At 45.3% G+C, this 22,342-nt stretch overlaps 1 protein-coding gene and 1 long non-coding RNA gene across 20 annotated transcripts in view; one reads left to right on the forward strand and one right to left on the reverse strand.

Annotated features, from left to right (window-relative positions):
- Positions 1–498: 498 nt before the first annotated feature.
- LOC116086954 lies at positions 499–21,799 on the reverse strand. 2 transcript variants are annotated; one of them, XR_004117208.1, is made up of 2 exons: positions 21,719–21,799; positions 499–4,649 (listed from the first exon to the last, which is right to left on the reverse strand). It is a non-coding gene; the product is annotated as an uncharacterized LOC116086954 (long non-coding RNA). The 2 variants fall into 2 exon arrangements; XR_004117209.1 differs by lacking the exon at positions 21,719–21,799 and adding an exon at positions 21,379–21,631.
- The window catches only part of Bin1 (bridging integrator 1), a 61,119-nt gene continuing 60,464 nt past the window's right edge, over positions 21,688–22,342 (forward strand). For 4 of the 18 annotated variants that reach the window (XM_031365241.1, XM_031365244.1, XM_031365246.1 and 1 more), the window contains exon 1: positions 21,691–21,977. In XM_031365241.1, coding sequence (XP_031221101.1) covers positions 21,894–21,977 — 84 coding nt within the window. In that variant the 5' untranslated portion in view covers positions 21,691–21,893. Of the gene's footprint in view, positions 21,978–22,342 lie in introns of all 18 variants that reach the window. The other 14 variants (XM_031365249.1, XM_031365243.1, XM_031365248.1 and 11 more) reach the window with 6 other exon arrangements.

Here is a 22,342-nt window from a genome sequence, read left to right on the forward strand (position 1 = left end):
CAGGATGGCCCTGCTCACTCCATAGCTGTCTTCAGATGCACCAGAAGAGAGCATCAGATCTTATTACAGGTGGTTGTGAGCCACCATGTAGTTGCTGGGATCCGAACTCAGGATCTTCAGAAGAGCAGTCAGTGCTCTTACCCGCTGAGCCATCTTGCCAGCCCCCTCTATTTCTATTGCTGTGATAAAGATCTCAACCACAGGCAAATCGTGTGTGGTGGGGGAGGCATTTGACTGCATGTCCTGGGTTTTTGTTTCTACTGAGGGAAACAAAAACAGGACCTTGAAGCAGAAACTGAAGTGGAGGATACAGGATGCGGAGGACAATGCTTACTGGCTTGCTCCCCATGGCTCATGTCAGCCTTTTTTCTATACAACCCAGAAACGCCTGCCCAGGAAGGGCACTGCCCACTGTGGGCTGGGCCTCCCCATGTCAATCTTACCTTCTCAGATATGTCTATGTTTGTGTCAAGCTAGACGAATCAGCTCACTATTCCATCAGCTAATACAACATACAGCACAGGATTTATTTCATTTTGCAGGTTAGGACACAAAGACTTAAAGTCTCCTCCAAATCATACAGCCCATGTTAGCCACAGTTCTTAGCTGAAGACTATTGCACAATGTGAGCATATTAATTAAGGTTGATCTGCAGTTGCAAAAGTTGGAAATCAAATTTGAATTTCAAAAATAAGGTATTGATTAGACAATATAGTACAGCGTAAGGTCCACAATGGGGCCTTATACAATTAAATATGATGTTGTGGACAGGTGAGATGACTCAGCAAGTAAAAGTACCTGCCACCACCCTACTGCACGGGGCACACATGGTAGAAGGAGAGAATTTCTCCTGCAGGTTGTTGTGTATACACAATACATAAATAAACAAACGCATGTTAGAAATTGAAGAATAATGTGGTGTTTACTGACACAGTAATACTTATACAACATACTTTTTTAAAAAGTGCAGATACGCATATGTCAACAATCTGAGTTGCTGACCAGGAATGGTAGCGTATACCTGAAGCCCAGTACTGTGGAGGCTGAGGTAGGAGGATGGTGAATTTGAGACCACTCTGGGCTATAGGATATGTTTAAAGGATATGGGGAATGCAATGAGACCCTTTTCAATATGCGTATGCAAAGGTGTTTAAGCCAAGTGGGGACATGAGTATTACTATTATTTCATAAGTAAGCCGTGCAGGTTAGGTTTTGCTTAATTTTTGCAGGTAGGGATTGAACCCAGGGTAGTTGCACATTAGGTACATGTAGATTTTAAAGATCTGTTTTTATTTGTAATTAGGTGTGTGTGTGTGTGTGTGTGTGTGTGTGTGAGTGAGTGAGTGAGTATGTATGTGTGTATGAGTGCTGGTGCTCTTGAAGGTCACAGGCATCTAACCCCTTTGGCATTGGAGTTACAGGTGGTTGTGAGTCACTGTGGGTCTCTATGAGGTCCTCTGTGAGAACGGCATGCATTCTTAACCACTGAGCCAGCTCTTCAGCCTCTCATGTCATTTCTGCTCTGTAGAAAATATCTAGATCTGGGTCTACTTGCAAAACCCAGCAAATCTTTCATGTGTGTTCCATTTATTTTCCTTTAATTTGTCAATATTAACATGCTAACTTTCATAAATGTCGTTGAAATTCATAAACTTTTTTTTCTTTTTTTTCCTTTCTTTTCTTTTCTTTTAGATTTTGCTTTGTTGTGGTTTGGTTTTTGGAGACAAGATTTCTGCTTAGCCTCGGCTTCCCTGTGTCTTGCTCTGTAGACTAGGTTTGTTTCAGACTCAAAGATCTGCTTTCTGCTTCCCAAGTCCTGGGATTTAAGGGTGTGTGCCACCACCACCTAGTGAAATTCATTAAGAATTTCTATATGGATCATTTAATTAAAAAAAGTTACAGAAGGCATATTTTATATGTCTGAAAAGGAGATTATATGTGTAGTAAGCTGGGTTCATACTCATGATTATCCTGCTTCAGCATCAAAGTAATTGGTCTGCATGACTACGCTTAGCTTTCAACATATCCTAAGCAGAAATAACATGTAAAAGTCATTTTAGCTTTGGAAACATAAGACAAATGTTGTAAGGCCTACAACTACTGTTGGGAGAAATATCTGTAGTGTGCAATCCAGTTTTTCAACAGTATCCGTATCTAATTTATTTTCAAAAAGGCAGGGAATATTAGGAACAAGTTTGTAAAAAAGAGGAGATTTGGTCAGCCCTGTAGTGATTATGACACTTTTTCATGGCGGGGAGTCTGTGCCAGAGGACACCTTGGGGACACCTTGGGGATCACTGCTCAGGCACCATCTACCTTAACTTTTTGAGATAGGGTCTGGGACTGCCAGAGTAGCTGACTGGCCAGAAATCCCAGGGATCTTTGCATCCCTATCTTCTGGACTTTCAAGTGTGCACCAACACACCGAGATCTTCCCCCACCCTCTGCTTAAATTGTGAGTTCTGAGGATTGGCAAACTCTTCATCAGCCACACTGTCTCTCCAGCCCCTCTCACTATGTGAACTTGGAAAGTCTTCTCCCTTCCGTTCTCAGCATCTCCATCTGAAAGATGAGGGACCACTTAGCAGCAGAGAGGTACACAAGGACTGGGACCAGGTCCCGCTTGCTCTTACAGAGTCCAAAACATGGCTATTCTCAGTGTGTGATGTCATGAGCAGGTGGACGAATGGATGAACTAGTCTCAGTGTAGAACACTATGTACAGGTGAATGAATGAATGAATGGATGAACAGAAATGGAGTGGCAGTGTTGGAAGGTCTTTGGCAGCATGGCGTACAGTTGGAGTTCTCAAGTGTGTCCTGAGGCAGAGGATCCAGAGTTTACAGAGACCTACAAAGTTAGATGAGACTGTGGTTCACTCACCAGTGTGGGACATGGCTCTGGTTTCTGTATTTAGCAGCAATGCAGTGTTATTCTTTGTCAGTCATGATATCTGTTCTTTTCTCTTTCTTTCTTTTTCTTCCTTCCTTCCTTCCTTTCTTTCTTTTCTCAGACAGAGTTTCCTACACAGTCCAAGCTATGTCCTGAACTCACTATATAGACCAGGCTGGCTTCAGACTCATAGAGATCCACCTGCCTGTTTCCCAAGTATTGTAATTAAAAAGGCATATGCTATGATGCCCATGTTTTTTTTTTCTCAGCTATGACATCTTAAACACACTATACACCTTTAGCTTTAATCGTGCTTTTCTCACTGGTAAAATGAAAGTGATAATTAATATTTAGTTCATAGGGATGCCATGAGCATTCAAACAACCTCTTTAAATATTAGCTCAAAATGGTAGATCGAATGAATTTCAGTTGCCTTTTCCTACCCCCAATCCTTAAGACTGTTAGAAAAGCATATGCTCACACCATTGATAAGCATATGCTCACACCATTGATCTGTAGTGTAGAGAACAAGAAAGAGTGGACTCAGCTGGTGCACATCTTGTTTTGTTTGGGGTTTTGGTTTTCAGAGGCGGAGTATTACTGTGTAGTCCTGGCTGGCTTGGAATTTGCTATGTAGCTCAGGATGGCCTCTGACTCAGAGATCTATCTGCCTGCCTCTGTTTCCTGAGTGCTGGCACGGAATGCAATTGCCACCGTGCTTGGCCTATCTTGGTGTTTTGAGACAGGATTTCTCATTGGCCTGGAACTTACCAGGTAGGTTAGGCTGGCTGACCAGCAAGCTCCAAACTGTTTCTGCTTCTTCAATGTTGGGATTAAAGGTGTACCATCATGCTTAGCTTCTTTTTTTTTTTTTCTCTAAGATTTACTTTATTTGTATATGCGTTTTACCTGCACCTTGTCTGTGTGCCTGGTGCCCATGAAAGCCAGAGAAAGAATGTTGGAACTGGAGTTACAGATGGTTGTGAGCTACCATATGGGTGCTGGGAATGAAACCTGGGTCTTGTAGAAGAGCAGTAAATGCTCTTAACCCTTGAGCCATCTTTCCAGATCAGTTGACCAGCTCTTTACATGGGTTTCAGGGATTAAATTCTAGTTCACATGCTTGTATAAGTAAGTACTTTAGCAATCGAGAAAAGTGCCCCAGTCCCAAAGCTTTGATGAATCTCTTGTTTTAAAGAGAGGTGGTATTGGAGGGTGGGACCATTGCAGTCTGAACAGAAATGAGATGAGATGTGGCTTTGCAGGTGAAATGATTGATGGATGGGAGGGACAGGGTAATGTGTTGGAATGTTAAGATGGGAATGACAGAACCAACCAGCTGCCTTCCCCGCCCCCACTTCCCCATTTAACCAGTGTGCAGCAGTGAGACGTGCAAGCTCTTCACTTACAAAGGCCAAGCAATAATCCTTCCTCACGCCAGGCTCAGACAGAAACTGCAGAACAAGGGTGAATCATACCAAGGTGCTGGGGACCCAGCAGATAAGCTTCAGGGGTAGTGGGTGAGCAGCCAGGGTGACTCATCAGGACATAGGTAGACACTTAGGGCATATGCTCAGAGGTGGCACTTGCTGTTTCATGGTGGCCCAGGGGCCAGTATATCCAAGACCAGTCTACCAGGGCAGAAGCATCCCCAGCCAGCCTGTCTGAGGAGCCAGACAGTGTGTGGAGATTCCACCTTTCTCTCCTTCCTTTCTTCTTCTGAGCTGTGCCGATCTCTAATCGTTCCTCTCTCCAGTTCTGCTGAAAGTAAAAGGGGAAAGGGAACTTAAAAAGCAGAACTGGAGTGTGTGCTTAAAAGCATATCCTATTTAAAGCTAAGCTCCAGCTTTGAGAGAAGTCAGCATAGAGAAAAACTGTTTAAGTGGGGGTCAGTGCTGAGCCTAAAGCCCATAAAGTCCTCCTGTCCTGCCAGCTCCAGGCCTGGGGGGCAGAGGGCAAGGTTGCTGGGCTCCAGTTTTTCCTCGTGTCTGCAGGTCCACTTGCTCATTCTCCTCAACTCTGACTCTCTGCCAAAGCACACAGAAAGAGCCATGGAGATGGCACTAGGGCTCCTGGAAGACCGAGGGCTGGTGAGGTGTGGTTTCACTTGTCTCCTTGAGGACTGGGATCGCTTGAGAATACGGCCTCGGTTGGAGAGTATTTATTAGGTTAACTGAGGTTAATTGTGAGTAACACCATTCCCTGGGCTACAATCCTGGGCTGTATAAAAAACGAGAAAGTAACCTGAGCACAAGTATCCGTCACTCTCTGATTGTGGGTATGACGTTATGTTACCAGTTGCTTCTTGCTCTTGCTGACTTGAGTTCATCACCATGATGGACTGTCCCTTTGAACTGTGAGCCAGAATAGGATATTTCTTCTTATATTGCATCTATCAGAATATTTTATCACAGAAAGAAGGATGAGGAGGAAGAGGAGGAGGAGAAGAAGGAGGAGAATGCCATGCCCACTCGACTACTTCAGTTGTGTCGGCATGACAGGTCTAATAAACCTGATCATAGACCTGAGGTGTACTCACAGAGAGCCAGACTCCTGAGTATTCAGTCAGTCGTGGCAGCCCCTAACTCAGAGGTAGCCCAGATATGTCCTTGTGAACTTGCGTGCTAGGTGCCCACCAAGATATGATTTATTAATAGCTAGACAAAATTGGACATTGCTCTCTGACCTTTACCAATGTTCCAACATCTTAGCCAAACCCTGGCTTGAAATTTCCTAAAGAATGTTACCCATCCAAACTAATTGCCTTCGGCATTGTGGTTAGGGCATTGAAGCTTACAGAATGGGAGACTTATCCCAGGGCAAGGTCAAGTAGAATCCTCATTCTCAGTCATGTACTACAGCTAAACCCACTCTAAGAATTAGCACGTAAGAGACAAGTCTCTACTAGTCCAGAAGATTAGCATAGTGGGCGTTTTTTACTAAGGATGGGCGGGACCTTGAGCTGAGTGTGTGTGTGTGTGTGTGTGTGTCTGTGTGTGTGTGTGTGTGTGTGTGTGAGAGAGAGAGAGAGAGAGAGAGAGAGAGAGAGAGAGAGAGAGAGAGAGAGTGTGTTCAGCATTCTAGATTCGAGATTCTAGATTCAAGATTCATGAGCTTCGAGCCTCTACCCTCCTAGCTGGCGCACCTGCAGCCCCTCTTCTTCCCCCCCCCTCCCCGACTCTGGCTGGGCCCATGCGGCCTGAGCATAAGCATGCTTGGAGCCCGGGGGTGCTGCACCAGTCCAGAGGAGATGGCTCCTGTTTTAGACCCAGTGTGTTTCAGGTGGCCTCAGGTGTACCTCAACTGCTGAGCTGCCAGATTTCTCATTTCTCTATTGTAATGACTGTAAAAGCCTCATGCCATTTTTAAGAAATACATTCAGATACCACACATCTTTGTGTCAACTCTGTTTATCACCCACCAAATTCCTTGCTCACCAGGCCAGAGTTTTTATCACCCTGTGGAACAAGGGGATCCCTGCAGAAACCCAGTCTGTGGCAGGAGAAGAAAAAGGAGAAGAAGAAGAAGGAGGAGGAAGAGGAGGAGGAGGAGGAGGAGGAGGAGGAGGAGGAGGAGGAAGAGGATAAGGAGAAGGAGGAGAAGGAGAAGAAGAAGAAGAAGAAGAAGAAGAAGAGGAAGAGGAAGAGGAAGAGGAAGACGAGAAGACCACCACCACCAACAAACCAAGACAGAAGGCAGAACGAAGACAAACAAACAAAATTAAAGCCTTGTGCCTTCCAACTATGACCTAATTTGCTACTTACGTTCAGTAAAACTTTCTCATTCAACATGTTAATTTGAGAGAGAGGCACCAGCATTCAATATGTAGCAATGAGCTTGAAATGTACATGGAAGAAAAGAAGCCTCTGGGTTGGTGGGCTTTGTGTATTGGGGTGGTTGGACCCGACGCTTTGTTAGACTAGTAGAACTGTTGCTGGTGGAGAACATCGTGTAGCTGTGATTGACATACATAGTCAGTTGGTGTCAATGACAAAGGCAGCCCTTTGTAATGTGGGTGGGTCTTCTGCTATCAGGTCAAGGCAGGGATAACAAAAACTATAGTCTTCTAGAATAGAAAGCATTAGCTGGATTGTGACCAGAAATCTCAAAGGAGTTTTCGGTCTGCTGGCCTACTCTACAGATCTCAGACCTGGCCAAATCTAGGATAATGTGAGTATCAAAAAGATAAAGCACTAAACTGATAGAAAATGTCAAAGAAAGAAAGAAAGAAAGAAAGAAAGAAAGAAAGAAAGAAAGAAAGAAAGAAAGAAAGGGTGGAAGGAAGGAAGGAAGGAAGTTAGGCTAGGTGTTGTGGTGTAGGCCTGTAATCCCAGCACTCCGGAGGCTGTGCCAGATGATAGCCTGGGCTATGTCAGGAGAACCTATCTAAAAAGCAAAACAAAACAAAACCATCCCCCTCCCCCAAACAAACAAAAGGCCCAAAACAAATCCAACCAGTCAAACAAAGAAGACAAACAAACAAACAAACAAACAAAACAAAACAAAGTGACCACAGGAAAATAAATGGTACTGGAAACCATTAAACGAGGCAGCCAGGCTGGGAAGACAGGCACAGCCTGCTCTATTTGGTTGCAGGTCCTGGCTTTTATGTCTCCTATGTGTATGTAGTTGTGAGATGTAAGAAGTAGAGGTCAGGAAGCTAAGTGGGGCCAAGAGAGGGGCAAAGAGGGTCTAAGGGAGAGGCTGGGGAGGTGATAACATACCATTTGTTAAACGGGAGAGGGAACACTGGGAACAAAACTTTAACAGGCCGGAGGGAGCAGCAGAAAGAGTCAACTGAAACTAAGTATGAAGACACAAAAAAGAAACCAGCCATTTTGTAAGCTTATTAAAAAATAATAATTAAAAATACCTCAGTGCATTGACAGCAATGTTTAAAAAGAAAGTGAAAGTGGGGACACCCACTTCATCTCACTACTGATGGCAGTCCTACCATTTCCTCATTCTAGGAATAAGGAGACACAATCCTGTTTTTGTTTTTTGTTTTCTGAAACAGGAAATAAGAAAGATGTTAGAGTTGGAAAATCTCTCCTTGTGGTTCCCAGTGAGAAATCAGGTCATAGAATGGGTCATTCTGGACACTGAAAGTTCCTATCAAAGAGTCACTGGGGATCAGATTCTGGGCAGTGACAAACGACCTCCCTGAAACTCCACTGCTCACTGCGGTGTGAAACGACCTGTCGTTATGGAGCCGTGAAGCATCATCACCTTAGCAACGGGTCCAGTCAGTATCAGACACTTCTCATGATGGCACAGTCAAGTGTTCAACGAGGCAATTCAAAAGTCGCTCACTAGCTTTAGTGATTAGTGTGTATCGTGGAGGCGAGTCTGTGCTGTGGCATGCGTGTGCCAGCCAGAGGACAACTTTCAAGAAACCATTTTCTCCTTCTGCCACATTGGTCTTGGGGATTAAACTCAGGTTGTCAGGCTTAATGGCAAGTGCCTTTGCGAAGACAGACCTATTTTCTATGGCATGGTCATGCCAAGTCCAAGGCTACAGAACAAATCAAACCTCCAGGAAAACAGTTGTCTCATTCAGAAGGTGGGCTCTGAAGATAACTAGCCCTCTCCTTCCCCCTCCTCTGTGTGTGCTTGCCTGTCTTTCCTTCTCTGTGTATGTTAAAACAAAACAAATAAACAACAACAACAACAAAACCAACCCAACCACACCAAAACAACAGCCAAGCTCAGAGGTGTGTCAGATAGGTAGAGGCAGCTTAACCCTGGGGCTTGCAGAATCCTCTCAGTAAATTGGGGAGTTCCAGCCTGGTGGTGGTGGCACACACCTTTAATCCCAGCACTTGGGAGGCAAAGGCAGGCAGATTTCTGAGTTTGAGGCCAGCCTGGTCTACAGAGTGAGTTCCAGGACAGCCAGGGCTACACAGAGAAACCCTGTCTTGAAAAACAAAACAACAACAACAGCAACAACAACAACAACAACAAAATTGGGGAGTTCCAGGATAGAGAAAGACCTTGTCTTAGAAACAAGGTATATGGCTTGGAAGAATGACATCTAAGGTAGTCCTCTGGCCTCCACAGGCTCACAACACACACACACACACACACACACACACACACACACACATACATACACTCACATACACTCACACACATGGACACTCACAATACACACTCACACACACTCATACACACTCACACACACTCATACACACTCACATACACACACTCACACACACACACTCACACACACACACATATATACACTCACACACGTGATAGAAAGAAAAGGAAGCCTTAAAAAGAGGCAAGCACTGGTGGGCAGGGAGGATTGTGGGCAGGGATGAGCGACATCTGACAAATCTGACAGCACCGCTGTGACCGAGGGCAGAGCCCGTTGAATTGGACATTGTCAGATGTTTACTTGGAGTGAACAAAAACCATGATTATGTCGCGTCCTCTTCTGTAAAATGCAAAATGCAAAACCCATGATTTCATTGCAAGAGTAATGCTGGCCACCTGCACTTCCGTGAATGTGCGTCTGTCTGTCCCAGTAAGCCTGTCCTCAAGGCCCAGTCAGGCCAAGCCCAGCTGCATCCCCTGAGCTTTCCCCAGCTCCTGGAGTTGTGCAGCCAGGCAGGATTAGTAGATGATGACTTTGGAAGCAAGTCAGAGCATCAGGGAAAAAGCGAGCTAAATATGACTTAAAGCCCCATGTCTTGGCCAGACCTATTTTAGCCAATGTTCACATAGAAGGGGGTGGGGATGGTTGGGACGGATTGATTAGTTGGTAAAGTGTGTACCTTGCAAGCCTGAGAACCTGAATTTACCCTCAAGAGCCCACATTAAAGAAACTCTGGGCCCAGTGGCTCAGCTTTTAACCCCAGAGCTAGCACAATCCCTGGGGTTGACTGTCCAGCCAGCCTAGCTTATTTGACAGGCTCTGTCTCTGAAACCAAAATAGACAGTACTCAAAGAAAGACACTTGTGGCTGTCCACTGACACACACAGCCCCCGCCCCTACAGGAACACACACACATAAACACACACACACACACACACACACACACACACACACACACTCACACACTCACACACCCATACACATAAAAGAGCAGCCATGAATGAGAAGTGGCTAAGCAGACAAGGTTAGACAAATACACTTGCCATGGATGAGATCCAACCTCTAGAGAGGCCAAGGTCTTCCCATTTTCTTTCCAGTGCTAAGGGCCATATCTGAGCTTGGGTGATGGTTCCTACAGCCCTTTCATGGTACATTTCCTGAACATTTGGTCTGTGCCCAGTCCCACGGATAGTACTGGGTGCTACTGTTAACCAGACCCAGTCTCTATCCCCCCAACGGCAGAGTTGAAGGCTATGGCTCTCTAATGGATTTACCTCTACTCAAAGAAAAAAAACCAATATCTTGCAAAGTGTGTTCGAAGTTTTCAGTGTGGCACCTGAACGGGAAGTGATTTTTTTTCCCCCTGTGTGAGTGTCATTTCCTCTGCAACTTTAATCATCACTTGGAGAAGAAGAGGCACCCTGATTCACTGTCAGGTTAAGAACTGGGGCCAGAGCTGGGCAAGTGGATCAGTCCCTAAGGTGCTTGCTGCTCAAACACAAGGACTGTTAGTCCTTAAGGTGTGGATGTGCTAGGAAGAGAGGGGCTGGGGCTGGGCGGAGACCAGGAGGTCCTTGGGGGCTGGATTCCTAGAACTCTTAAAAGAAAGGTGGAGAGCTTCATTCTTCCATTAGGACAGAACACCTTTCTAGTGTGTGGCAGAGGTACTAGGTGTATTAGGTAGGCAAGCACAGCATTCTGGGGGGGTATGGCAAAGAGTCACTTGCCTAAGTTATGCGAGTCAAAGAAGGAACTCTGGGATACTGAGTTAAGTTCCGGTTTTGCCTCCCAGTCCCATGATCCCAGAAATAAGACTCAGACTTAAATTATATTTACAAATATTTTGTTCAATATAGCTAGGCTCTACTCTTACTAGATCATAACTAAATATTTATTTTAACGCACATTTTGCCCGGTGGCTGGTACCATGTGCCCATGTGTCTGTCTCTTCCCCTCTTTTTGGTCTCCTCCCCCACCTCCTTCTCTCCCAGAACTATTTTCCCTCCCAATGTCCCACTTCTATTTTCTGCCTAAGCCACAGGCTGTAGGCTTTTTAACTGATAGGTGAGGAGGCATCCATACAATACACAAAATGGTCAGTCTACACTGGGGAAGCTGATACCAAAGCCAAAGATACCATGCCAAGTAGCTGCGTCTGTGTGTGTTCCTGCTTTTGTGTGTGTGTGTGTGTGTGTGTGTGTGTGTGTGTGTCCACACCTATCTTTAGAAAAGATAGATTCAGAGTCCCAACTGTGTACAGCCTGGGCAAACCTGTGATGTGTGAAGTTGGGAAACCACCTCTATCCATCTAGGTGTGTCCTGACACACAGTCGCTTGGGATTTAAAAACTCAATGGCTTCATAATTGGATTTTGGATATATATGATGGATTTGGATAGAAGAAGAGACAGGAAAAAAGGCAAGAATAAAGAAAAATCTGTCCTGAAGGAAGCAGGAGGAACATGGGAGAGGGAAGGCCAGCTGTGGTGGAATTTCAGATGATCAGGCTCTCACCAACATTTGATGGTTTCAATCTTTTTAATCTGAGCTACTTCTTTCTGTCCATGTGCAGTGTTAGCCCATCTGAGTTTCAGTTTGACTTCCCCTAAAGAAGAGGGAAGATGAGTCTCCTATTATATGTATAAGCTATTGTTTATTACCATAACAAAATACTTGACAAGAGTAACTTAAGAAAGAAAGGATATATTTTTGGCTCCCAGCCCATCATGGGGGAAGTGGGAGGAGCTGGTCACACTGAATCTGCAATCAAGAAGCAGAGAGAGGTGCTGGAGAGGTGGCTCAGCAGTTAAGAGCACTGACTGCTCTTCCAGGGGTCTTAAGTTCAATTCCCAGCAACCACATGGTGGCTCACAACCATCTGTAATGGGATCCGATGCCCTCTTCTAGTGTGTGCCTGAAGACAGCTGCAGTGTACTCATAGAAAGAAGCAGAGAGAGATCAATGGCATATTTCCCTCATTTTCTCCCTTTTTCTTTGGTTCAGGATCCCAGCCCATGGATTGGTGCTGCACATATTTCGGATGTATTTTCCCACATCAACAAACAATCTAGATGTTCACTCATAGGCATGTCCAGAAGTTTGCTCCTTAAGTGGTCCCAGATCTGGTCAAGATGACGATCAATATTAACTAGTGTGTTACACTTACTGCCAGTTGGGACTCTTCTTTGGGGAAGGGTTTCTTTGAATTATTTGCCTGCTTGTCTTTAGAGCTGTTTCTTCTGATTAGGGAATTGCAGTACATCCTTATGTAGTCTGTGTACGAGTCAGATCTGCATGTCATAGACAAGCTTATCTGTGTGGATTAATTCTTCATTTTCACAACAGTGCCTTGGGGAGAGAAAGCTTTCAGGATTTTCAAGTTCCATTTAACAATCTTTTGGGCTTCTTTTAAGACATTTATTTATGATGTGCATGTGAGAGTTCAGATGTGCTATTATGGCTTGCGAAAGTCAGAGGGAAACTTTCCGGAGCCTGTTTTCTTCCTCCTTGTTTTGAGGCAAGGTCTCTCTTTTTTGCATGCTCCTGTGTCAGCTGGTCCTCAGATTCCTGGGCAGTTCTCCTGTGTCAGCCGGCCATCTGTTGTAGGCGTGGTGAGATTACAAAAGAATACCACCACACCGGGTGATTCCATGCTTCCAGAGATTAAACTTGTGTCATGAGGTTTGCCTGGAAAGTGCTTTTAGCCGATGAGCCACTTTGCCAGGCACATTGAGCTATTTTTAATGGTAGCTTCATACTCAAGTTATAAGTACACCAAACTTAGACATGGCCAACTGCGACTTACACATTTATATGGGCCTGACTTTTCACCATGCTACTTGCACCGCACAGCAACCCAGGACGTGCACATTTGTTATAGACCCTGACACTGCTGTCCTAAAGGGTGCCATGCCCTGTAAATGTGATTCAAGGAAGTGAACAGTTCTCTTAGATACCCTATAGCTTACTGATGTGTTTATAGACTAGTGAAGCTTTAGCAGTGCTTAAAAGGGGCAGGGGTAGTGGTTTTTTTTTTTTTTTTTTTTTTTTTTTTTTTTTTTTTTGCCTCTGTGCTTTGTTTAAATAAACCCTGTTTTGTTTGTTTGGTAGGAAATACAAGGATAATTATAGTAAACTTCTGGAAGCATTCCCCAGGATGGGCTCTATAGGACCTCAGCAGCGATTTGTTGCAGGAGTGCTGGGCAAAGGGCTGTTTGCTTTCCTGTACTTCTGTTTACACATGGGTAAAGCTGGCAAAGGTCAGACGCCTGCCTTACCCGAGGTACAGGCCACACACTACACTGACTAAAGAGACTAGATATAGATCGTGGGAATAATCACCATTCACTAGTCTCCTAAGGGCGGGGCCAGGGTTGTTAGGTTACTTCCATCTCCTAACAAGAGCCTGGCCAGACCAGTGGGATTGCTTTCTTTGAAAAGAGCAAGTAGTTCTCGGCCCAGGGCCACATAAGCAATGTGGATAGAAGAGCCATTTAATGTGGCACCAAGCACTATTGTTGGGTGGTCTTCTCAATCCACTACCTTTTAGGCTCATCACAGACCGAGAGAGCTCAACAAAGACAGAGAGGAGAAACGAGGAAACTGTCATCTTGAAAAGTTTTCTTTTTCGGATTATGTGCCTGAGGTTGATCTCATCAATCTTCTTACATCTTAGTCTTTGAGGCAGGCTCTCTCAATCAAACCCAGAGCTCACTGATCAGGCATCTCTGACTAGTCAGCTTGCTCTGGGATTTCCCTGTCTCTGCCTTCCAAGGCTAGAGTTACATGTGGATGGTTTACATCGACTCTGGGGATCTGAATTCCTCTGGCTTGCATAACTTCAATCATCGAGCAACATACTCAGCCTAGGCTCCCCCTGCAAAAAAAATCCTTAAACTCTCTGTTTCACATGAGTCTCTTGAAGCTAGGTATATACATATCAGGTGCAAAAGAAACGTTTCCCCTAAGTCCTACTATCTTAGTTGTTGTATAATAACATAGCAGCATACAGCAACATGTTATACTGCTGTAATAGAATGTCTGATGCTGGGAAACACACACACACACACACACACACACACACACACACACACGTACATACATATATGGAGAAGAAGTTTATGCAGTTCACAATTTTAGATGGTGACTATGTAAGATTGGGTGGCCCTGCCTGCATTGTCCACTAGTGAGGGCTATGTGGCTAGACAACCTATTCTCATGAGAACTGACCAAATCATGAGAGCGCTACACTCATGCTTTCTGAGGAGAGTGCTCTGTGGGTTAGTCACCTTTCCCTCAGCCCCATCCCCTTAACGGGCCACACTTCTTTCTTAAAAGTGTTGCGTTAAGCATGCTTCTAGCCCAAAGGAGTTAAAAAGAGGAGGGAGGATTGAAAGGGAAGATGGATTTGATAATATCTGGCATCTGCTAGGTAAAGTGACCATTTGTCCTGTTTCCCACAGTAACCTAAAAGCGACATTAGTCCTATATTACAGACAGGATTTGAACAGTTTGAGATGTTTATGAACAGAATGGTAGTGCACAGGGAGCTAATTTCTGAACTCTCGTCTGTCTACCCCTTCCATGATACCTTTAGGCTGGTGGTATTTTACAAACAAGGGAGTGAGAGTCATTTGAGTTCATGAGTTCTTGAACACCGTATCCTACTTTTGATTCTCTGAAACAATTGGTTCTGTCTGTAGATTATCCTAGATTCTGGGCAAGATAGCTCTTTCCCTATATTAAGAGATAAAGCCTACCATTCTTAGTGTGAATGCATAAAGCTGGTCTATCTCAGAGATTGCGGGGTGCTGAGTAAACTCACACAGGATCTTCTAGCCAAGTGTCCTTGTTAAACTCATTTCTGAGTTCCCATCTTTAAAAGGATAGTAATAAAGCCATGGAAAGACACAAAGCTTTCTTTTTTCTGAAATTAAATATGACATCATCTTCCCCTTCCTTTTCCTCCCTCCAACCCTTCTCTTGTACTCCTCCTGCCCTTGTGCTCTTTCAAATTCATGGTCTCTAGTTTTTGATTTGATCCTATGTTAAACACTATAGAAATGTAATCGCCTCGGTCCATATAATGTTACTTGTATATATATATATGATTTTATGGCTGGCCACCTGCTATTGGATGGATAGTCAGTCGAGGGTGGGGTCCGTACCTAAAGAAGACTTATTTCTATTTGCTCTCAGCCTTCCTTGGTTGCCTGAGGTTCTTTGCCTATTGGTGACACCCCACAGTCTTCCCCTTTCCATATATGGTAACATCTCCATTGGTGTAATCCTTGTTCAGTCCTGTTTACGCAGTCACGTTGAGGAGGCTTCCTAGGGGTAGATTCTCTGATATTTCTAGGAGATGAACTCTCATAGTAAACGTCCTGTTTTTCTGGCTCTTACAGTCTTTCCTATGATCCTTGATCCTTGGCCTGTGATGCAGGAGTTGTGTGACAGATGGGGCTGGGTGCCATATGGTAACTTGTTCTTTGTATTTCAATCGATTCTGGTTTTCTGTAATCATTTCTGCCTGTTGCAAAGAGACGTTTCTTAGATGGGGGAGGTAACTATATTTACATGTGGGTATAGCTATTTAGAATGTAAGTAGGAATTATTCTGGTTTGGTAAATGGCAGTTGTAGGCGCTCCCTCAAGATCCATGTCTTCATCAGCATCAGGTAGCTGGCTACTTGGTTTCTAGTACCAGGCATGAGTTCCCTCTTGTTGACTGGATTTTAAGGTCAATTAGAGAGACGCTGATTTCTGCAATGGTATGGGTGCCTCTATTATGCCCTTAGGAATTTTGTGCCACGGTGGTCTCGTTGTTTCATTTATAGGCATCGAAGCTGTATGTTGCTTCCTTTTCTTGAAAACTTGCATGGCACGTCCTGATACCACAACAAAAGATTCTTAGATGCGCATTACTAAGCGCAAGAGGCTGCAAAGGTTATTTATATCCTGGCTATGGTTAGATGCTGATACTCAAAGGAGTACCAGTACTGAAGAGATGATACAGCAGTTAAGAGTGCTGGGTGCAATTTCAGATGACCCAGGTTTGATTCCAATCACCCACATGGTGGCTCATGACCACCTATACCTTCAGTCTCAGGGAATGGAGTACACTCTTCCGGCCTCCTTAGGCATCAGGCATGCAGGTGGTGCACAACGCACACAGCGGCAAAAACATTTGTACACATAAAGCAGAACAACATTTTTAATAAAATAATATAAATAATAACAAGAGATACTCAAATAAATAACATTCTTCAGCTCTTGAATTATAAAAGAAACTCAAGGAGGGCTGGAAAGACAGCTCAGCCTTTAAAGACTAGATTTACAACCTCAAGTGTAAAAGAATCGGAAGAAATCATGTTTCTCTTCAAGGAAACGAATTACCATCTTGGGCATGTCTATACAATGGGCATCACTACAGCTATTAGATCAACCAATCCCAGAACACAGACAGCACCCAGAAGCTAGTAGGGGTGTGGATAGAGTGGTTGCATCCAGCCTTTGCTGGTAGGAATGCAAAAATGATTCAGCTGCTTTAGAAGATAGCTTGGGAAATTCTTTTAACACTGAATTCATTCTTGCCAAGTGGTCCAGCAATTGCACACGTCTTAATACTTCTCCAAAGGAGTCTATACCTTATATTTACAAATGCCTGAATACCAGCTACTTTCAGCTAACTTATTTACAATTATCCAAAATTAGAAGGCAGAACAATCTGCCTTAATAGGTGAGAGGAACGGCGGTGGTATTTCAGACAATGGGATGTCATACAGTGCTGAAGGACATGAGCTACGAAGCCATGGAAAGATACTGGAACCTCGCCCTTCCCCACGCCCTGTGTCTGCTAGGCCTGTGTTCTATGCATGGTTTTGCACAAGAGTCAGTGGATATGGGGATCAGGAATCATTCCTGATTGCTTCTGCACCTTAGTCACTGAGGCAGAGTCTCTCAGTCAAATCTAGATCTTGCTGATATGGCTCACTAGCCAACTAGCTCTGGGGACACTGTCTCTACTTTTTTAAGGCTGGAATTACAGAAAGACTGCCATACCTGCCCAGCATTTATATGGATTCTGCTTTTGCCAAACTTTTGCCCTCAGTCTTTTGTGACAAGCGCTTTAATCACTAAGCCATTTCCCTCCCTATGTGACAGAAGTGAAGGAGGAATCCCAAATACATATTACTAAGTGAAAGACACCAATCTATAAGGGCAATATACTGTGCAGCTCCAGCTCTATGACATTCAGGAAGAGGCACTCCAGTGCGGAATGAGAACAGGTCATGTGTTGATGGGAGTTGGGGGTGAGAGGGGTGAATAGCTGGAACATAGGAGAGAGTGAACTGCCCCATGTATGGTATGCATAATGCTGTAATGGTAAACATGTTACTGAACACTTGTCCACACCCATAACATGTACATCACCAAGAGTGAACCTAGTAGAAAAGTGAGATTATGAGGTTAATCAGCTGTATGAAGGGCCACTCTGATGCAGATGTTGAGGGAGGGAAAGGCTACACGTCATGGTTAGTGTTATCAACCTGATACAACCTAGACTCACCTGTGAAGAGAATGTCACCGAGAAGAGAGTGTCTAGATCAAATGGGTCTGTGGGGATTGTCTTGGTTGACGGGAAAAAACTTAATGTGAATGTGGGTGGCACCATTCCCTGCCATTGAGCCCTGGACTGTAAGAGTGTACAGAGCTAGCTGAGCACTGAGTAGACACCATTTTCTCTGCTTGCCATGTGACTAGTTCCCTTAAGCATTTGCTACTGCGATGTTTCCATTATGATGGACTGAAACTTGGAATTGTGAGATAAAATAAGTCCCTTCTCCCGACACTGGTTTTTTGTCGGAGTAACTTATCACAGCAACAGAAACAAAACCAGGACGCTATGCCTGAGTGTGAGCGGCAGGTATATGGGGAATGGCTGTGTCTTCAGCTCAGTTTTGTTGTAAATCTAAAACTGTTCTAAAAGGAGCTGGAAAGATGGCTCAACAGTTACTCGTATTCTGCCTTGCCAGATGGCCTGTGTTTGGTCCCTAGTTCTTGTGTTGGGTAGATCAACACTGCCTGTAATTCTAGCTCCATGGGATCTGAAACCCTCTTCTGGCCTCTGTAGGCACCTGCAATCCCATGCACATATGCAATGCACCCACACACACAATTTAAAACAAATTAAAAATTTAAGAAGCTGTTTGGAAACATAAAGTCTATTAGAAACATGCATTGTTTCTCTGCCTCCTCTAAATTCAGATCCACAGTGCACATACTCTGTTCCCAAGCCTTTGCTTGCTTGCTCTCTCTCTCCTTTCTCTCTCTCTCTCTCTCTCTCTCTCTCTCTCTTTCTCTCTCTCTCTCTCTTTCTCTCTCTGCCCTAAAAATAGTTTTCTTGAAACTAGACAACAACCTTGGATGTCATTCCTCAAGATACTGCCTACCTTGTTTTTTGAGACAGGATTGCTCGCCTTTACCTGGAATTGCTAATTTGCTTAAGATGGCTGCCCTAATCTGCACAGTGCATATACTCTATCCCCACTGCCCCCTGCTGTGGTGTGTGTGTGTGTGTGTGTGTGTGTGTGTGTGTGTGTGTGTGTAAGCGTGGTGAGAGGCTAACCTTGGCTATAATTCCTCAGGAGCTGTCCAGCTTGGTTTTTTGGGACAAGGTCTCTCACTGGCCTGGGCTCTACTGTCAATTAGGCTGGCTAGCCAGCAAGCCTGCTTCTTTATTTGTGTTCTGGAGATGGAACTAGAGCCTCAGCATTCTTTCTTGATGGATGGCTGTTTTGAGTCTTTTATCCTGGGCATCTAATTAATTCCTACATAGATTTGAGGATAACACATGTATATACTTGGCTGTCTTTTCATTAATAATTATGCCAACGGCATCACTTTCCTGTTGTTTCCAAACTGTGAAAGACTCTCCAAAGGCTTCTCTTATTGCTGTGCCAGCATGGACAGCCCTTTCCCAATGAGAAACATTTCAGTTGCTCTGTCATATTTTGAAACCCCAAAAGCTCAACGAAGCAGAATCTTCTATTCCCAGGGGCTGACTGTAATAGAATTTGACTTCTGCTCATTTCTTTCCTCAAGGAGTGTTGGTAGAAATTGCTCTGACAGGCCTAGGGATGTGGGTCAGTTGGTAGGGTACTTGCACAGGATGCATGAAGCTCTGGGCTCTATATACAGTACTTCGTAAACTGGGCATCATCACACATACTTGTAGCCCCAGCATTTCGGAGGTGGAGGCAGGAGGACCAGAAGTTCAAGGTCATCCTCAGCTACATAATAAGTTTTAGGCCAAGGGGTATATAAGATTTGGGAGGAGGGGGAGGGGATAAGGGGAGGGGAGAGAGAGAAATAATTGCTGTGGGAGGATGGTAGACAATTGTGAACTTAGGAAGGGGACCACGGGGTAAACATAGATTTAGGACAATGCTGTTTTAGAAATCCATGCTGTTTAGATTTTGTTTGCTGGGCTCACAAATTGGGCATAGGTTTATAATAATAATTTGCATGTTCTTGTGTGTATATGTATGTGCATTTAAGTGTGTGGTGTACATATGTGTGATGCCCATGGAGATCAAAGGTCATCCTTGGATATCTACCTCAGTTGCTCTTCATTTTTTTTTTTTTTTTTTTTTTTTTTTTTTTTTTTTTTTTTTTACTGGTCTGGAGGTTATTGACTTCTTCAGCCAGTCTGGCTGGTCAGCAAGCTCCAGGGATCCTCCTGCTGGTACTTCTTAAGCCCTGGCATGAGTCATTCGTGTGTCAAGCTTTATATGTGTCCTGGCATCTAACATAGGTCCCATATTGATAATTTCAATAGCACTTTCCATTCCCAGTGTTTGGTGCATGTGTGGGCTGGTTCTTTGCTTGTCATTTTGTAGGTGACCAGCTGCTGAGCCCTTCTTCTTGCCACAATAGGAAGACTAATGGACCAGGAGGAAGTCCAGAATGGGAGAGCCAGGTGACATCAGGAGGGCTCCAGGGATCAAGATGGGCCACTGTGAAGGTTGGCTGAGCCTTTTTTTTTTTTTTTTTTTTTTGTCTCTGCTTCTCCATTGGTACAAGGACTTGGTGGAGAGCCTGCAAGAATCTTTTTTGAATCCCACTATCCCCGAGACCCTGTCCCCAGCTACCTTCACTCCTCTGTCTACTGTGAGTGCTCCATAGGTCTCACACCCTGGTTCCCGTCCATATGTTGGACACATCTAAACCACCAGGAGCATTCATTTCTGTTCAGCTCTACCTATAGCTCCTGAAAAACTTCCATGGTAGTTAAGTGGCCTGGAACTGGTCACACATCCTGGTGTGGTATGGTTTTGAGTAGAGGATGCAGATACCATACCGCACAAATCTTACAGTTGCTTCTCCCTATTTGCAGTTCTGCATTGTGGGACTGACAACGTTCAGGGAAATTTTTCATCTGCACCAAAATATCTACATTGAACTTTTTTTTCTTGTCTTTAGTCTCTAAACATATAGTAAACAGCTATTTACACAATATTTGCATGTATTAGACATTATGAATCATAGATGATTTAAAGTATGTGGGGGAACAAGTGCCGGTTGGTTACATGTAAATACTCTGCTATGTGTGTATGTTTGCATAATCATGTGTGTGTGTGTGTGTGTGTGTGTGTGTCCACTCAAGGCCAGAGAACAACCTGAGCTGTCATTTTGACACAGGGTTTCTGATTGGCCTGGAACTTCCCAAGTACAGTAGCCTGGCTAAACAGCAAGTCTCAAATAACTGCCTATTTCTACTTCCCCAGGGGTCTTTTGCATAAAAGACTTGAATATCCTGAATTTTGGTATCCACAGAGGTCATAGCAAGTCCTTCCCCTTCTAGTGATTACATCGTATGTGTCATAGGACAACCTTATCTTCAGGAATACTGAATGACCCTTAATCATCTTCCTACTACAGGATTAGGCAATCCTTCCCTCCCCCACCCACTAGGATGCGGTTGGCTTCTTGGTTGTTTCATTTGTAAAATGCTAATAAATTGGAGCCTCTCCCTCATTGGACTGCTGGAAACTGGGAGAAATAACGCTTACCAAATCACCCAGCTCAGTGCCAGGCTCACTTTAAGTAAGTAGTTGACGTTAGGTGATCGTTAGGATGATAGTTAAAGGCCAAACTGGAAAAACCGAGTGCTTTGTCGGCGTGGGGCTAGGTAAAGAGAAAGGGAATCGTGCCCCAGGGTGCAGCAGGAGGCGGACGCTGGACTGCCAGCAGGAGGGGAATCCCTGGAAGGGCACTTTCCCAGCCCGCGGGGACTCTGGGATTCCAGGGCCACGCATGCACGCGTATATCCCCGCACGTCGTCTTTGATTTTTAGAAAGCACCCAACTCCTTCGCCTGGTTACCTTTCTAGAGCTGCAGGAGGTATCTGCTTGGGAGGAGGACTTACGCCTCAGGGTCACGGTGGCGCTGAATTGGGAACAGCATAGGTAGTTCCCATCCCCAGGCGAAGTCGCAAGCACGTCCGGGGAGTCCCTGACCCGCAGCCCCCAGTGCCCGCCCTCCAGGATCCCTCCTCCTGGGCGGTGAGATCCCGATCCCAGAATGGCCCTTTAAAAGGCAGTGTCATGTCCGGAGGGGGCGGGCTGGGGGCCCGCTGACCCGCCCGCGGCTGGTCCCTTCTCCCCGCCCCCTCCCTCCTCCTTTGGCTCCCTCCCTCCCTCCCTGGATCCCCGCGTTGCTCACTCGCTCTCCCCGCGCACGCTCCGTCTCCGTCAGTCCCCTGAGCTGTTCTAGTGCGCGGCGTGGAGCCAGGGCTCAGGCTGGTGGAGCAGCGGCCGGGGCTGGAGGCTGGGAGTGCGGCGCGCACGGCCTCCCCGCGCCATTATCCGCGCTCGCTACGGGCGAGGCCGGCGCCAGGATGGCAGAGATGGGGAGCAAGGGGGTGACGGCGGGGAAGATCGCCAGCAACGTACAGAAGAAGCTGACCCGAGCACAGGAGAAGGTGAGTGAACGGCAAACCTGCCACACCTCTCACCCCTACCCCCGGGATCTAGCTGGTCACTTCCGGATGATCACCGCCAAGGAATCCCCGGGTTTGGTCTCCTTGCAGTTAAGGTGTCCCCTTCTCCCTACCTGGGCTTCAGAAGGGGAGAGCGCAGCTGTCCACCTTGCACCCCCCTTCCCCCATCGTTTTGTACCTTCGTGGCTCCTCTGCAGAGAAGTGGAGGCCCACGCTCTGGTTTGATCCTCGGACGCGGGGTCCACTCTCACCCTACCGTGGAGTCCAAGGGTCAGGAGCCTGGGAGGTGACCCCCCAGCCCTCCAGACCCGTGCGGGCAATACAGGCGGGACTTGTATTGGGGGAAG

This window comes from Mastomys coucha, unplaced genomic scaffold (assembly GCF_008632895.1).
Source record: "Mastomys coucha isolate ucsf_1 unplaced genomic scaffold, UCSF_Mcou_1 pScaffold13, whole genome shotgun sequence".
Classification (NCBI taxonomy): domain Eukaryota; kingdom Metazoa; phylum Chordata; class Mammalia; order Rodentia; family Muridae; genus Mastomys; species Mastomys coucha.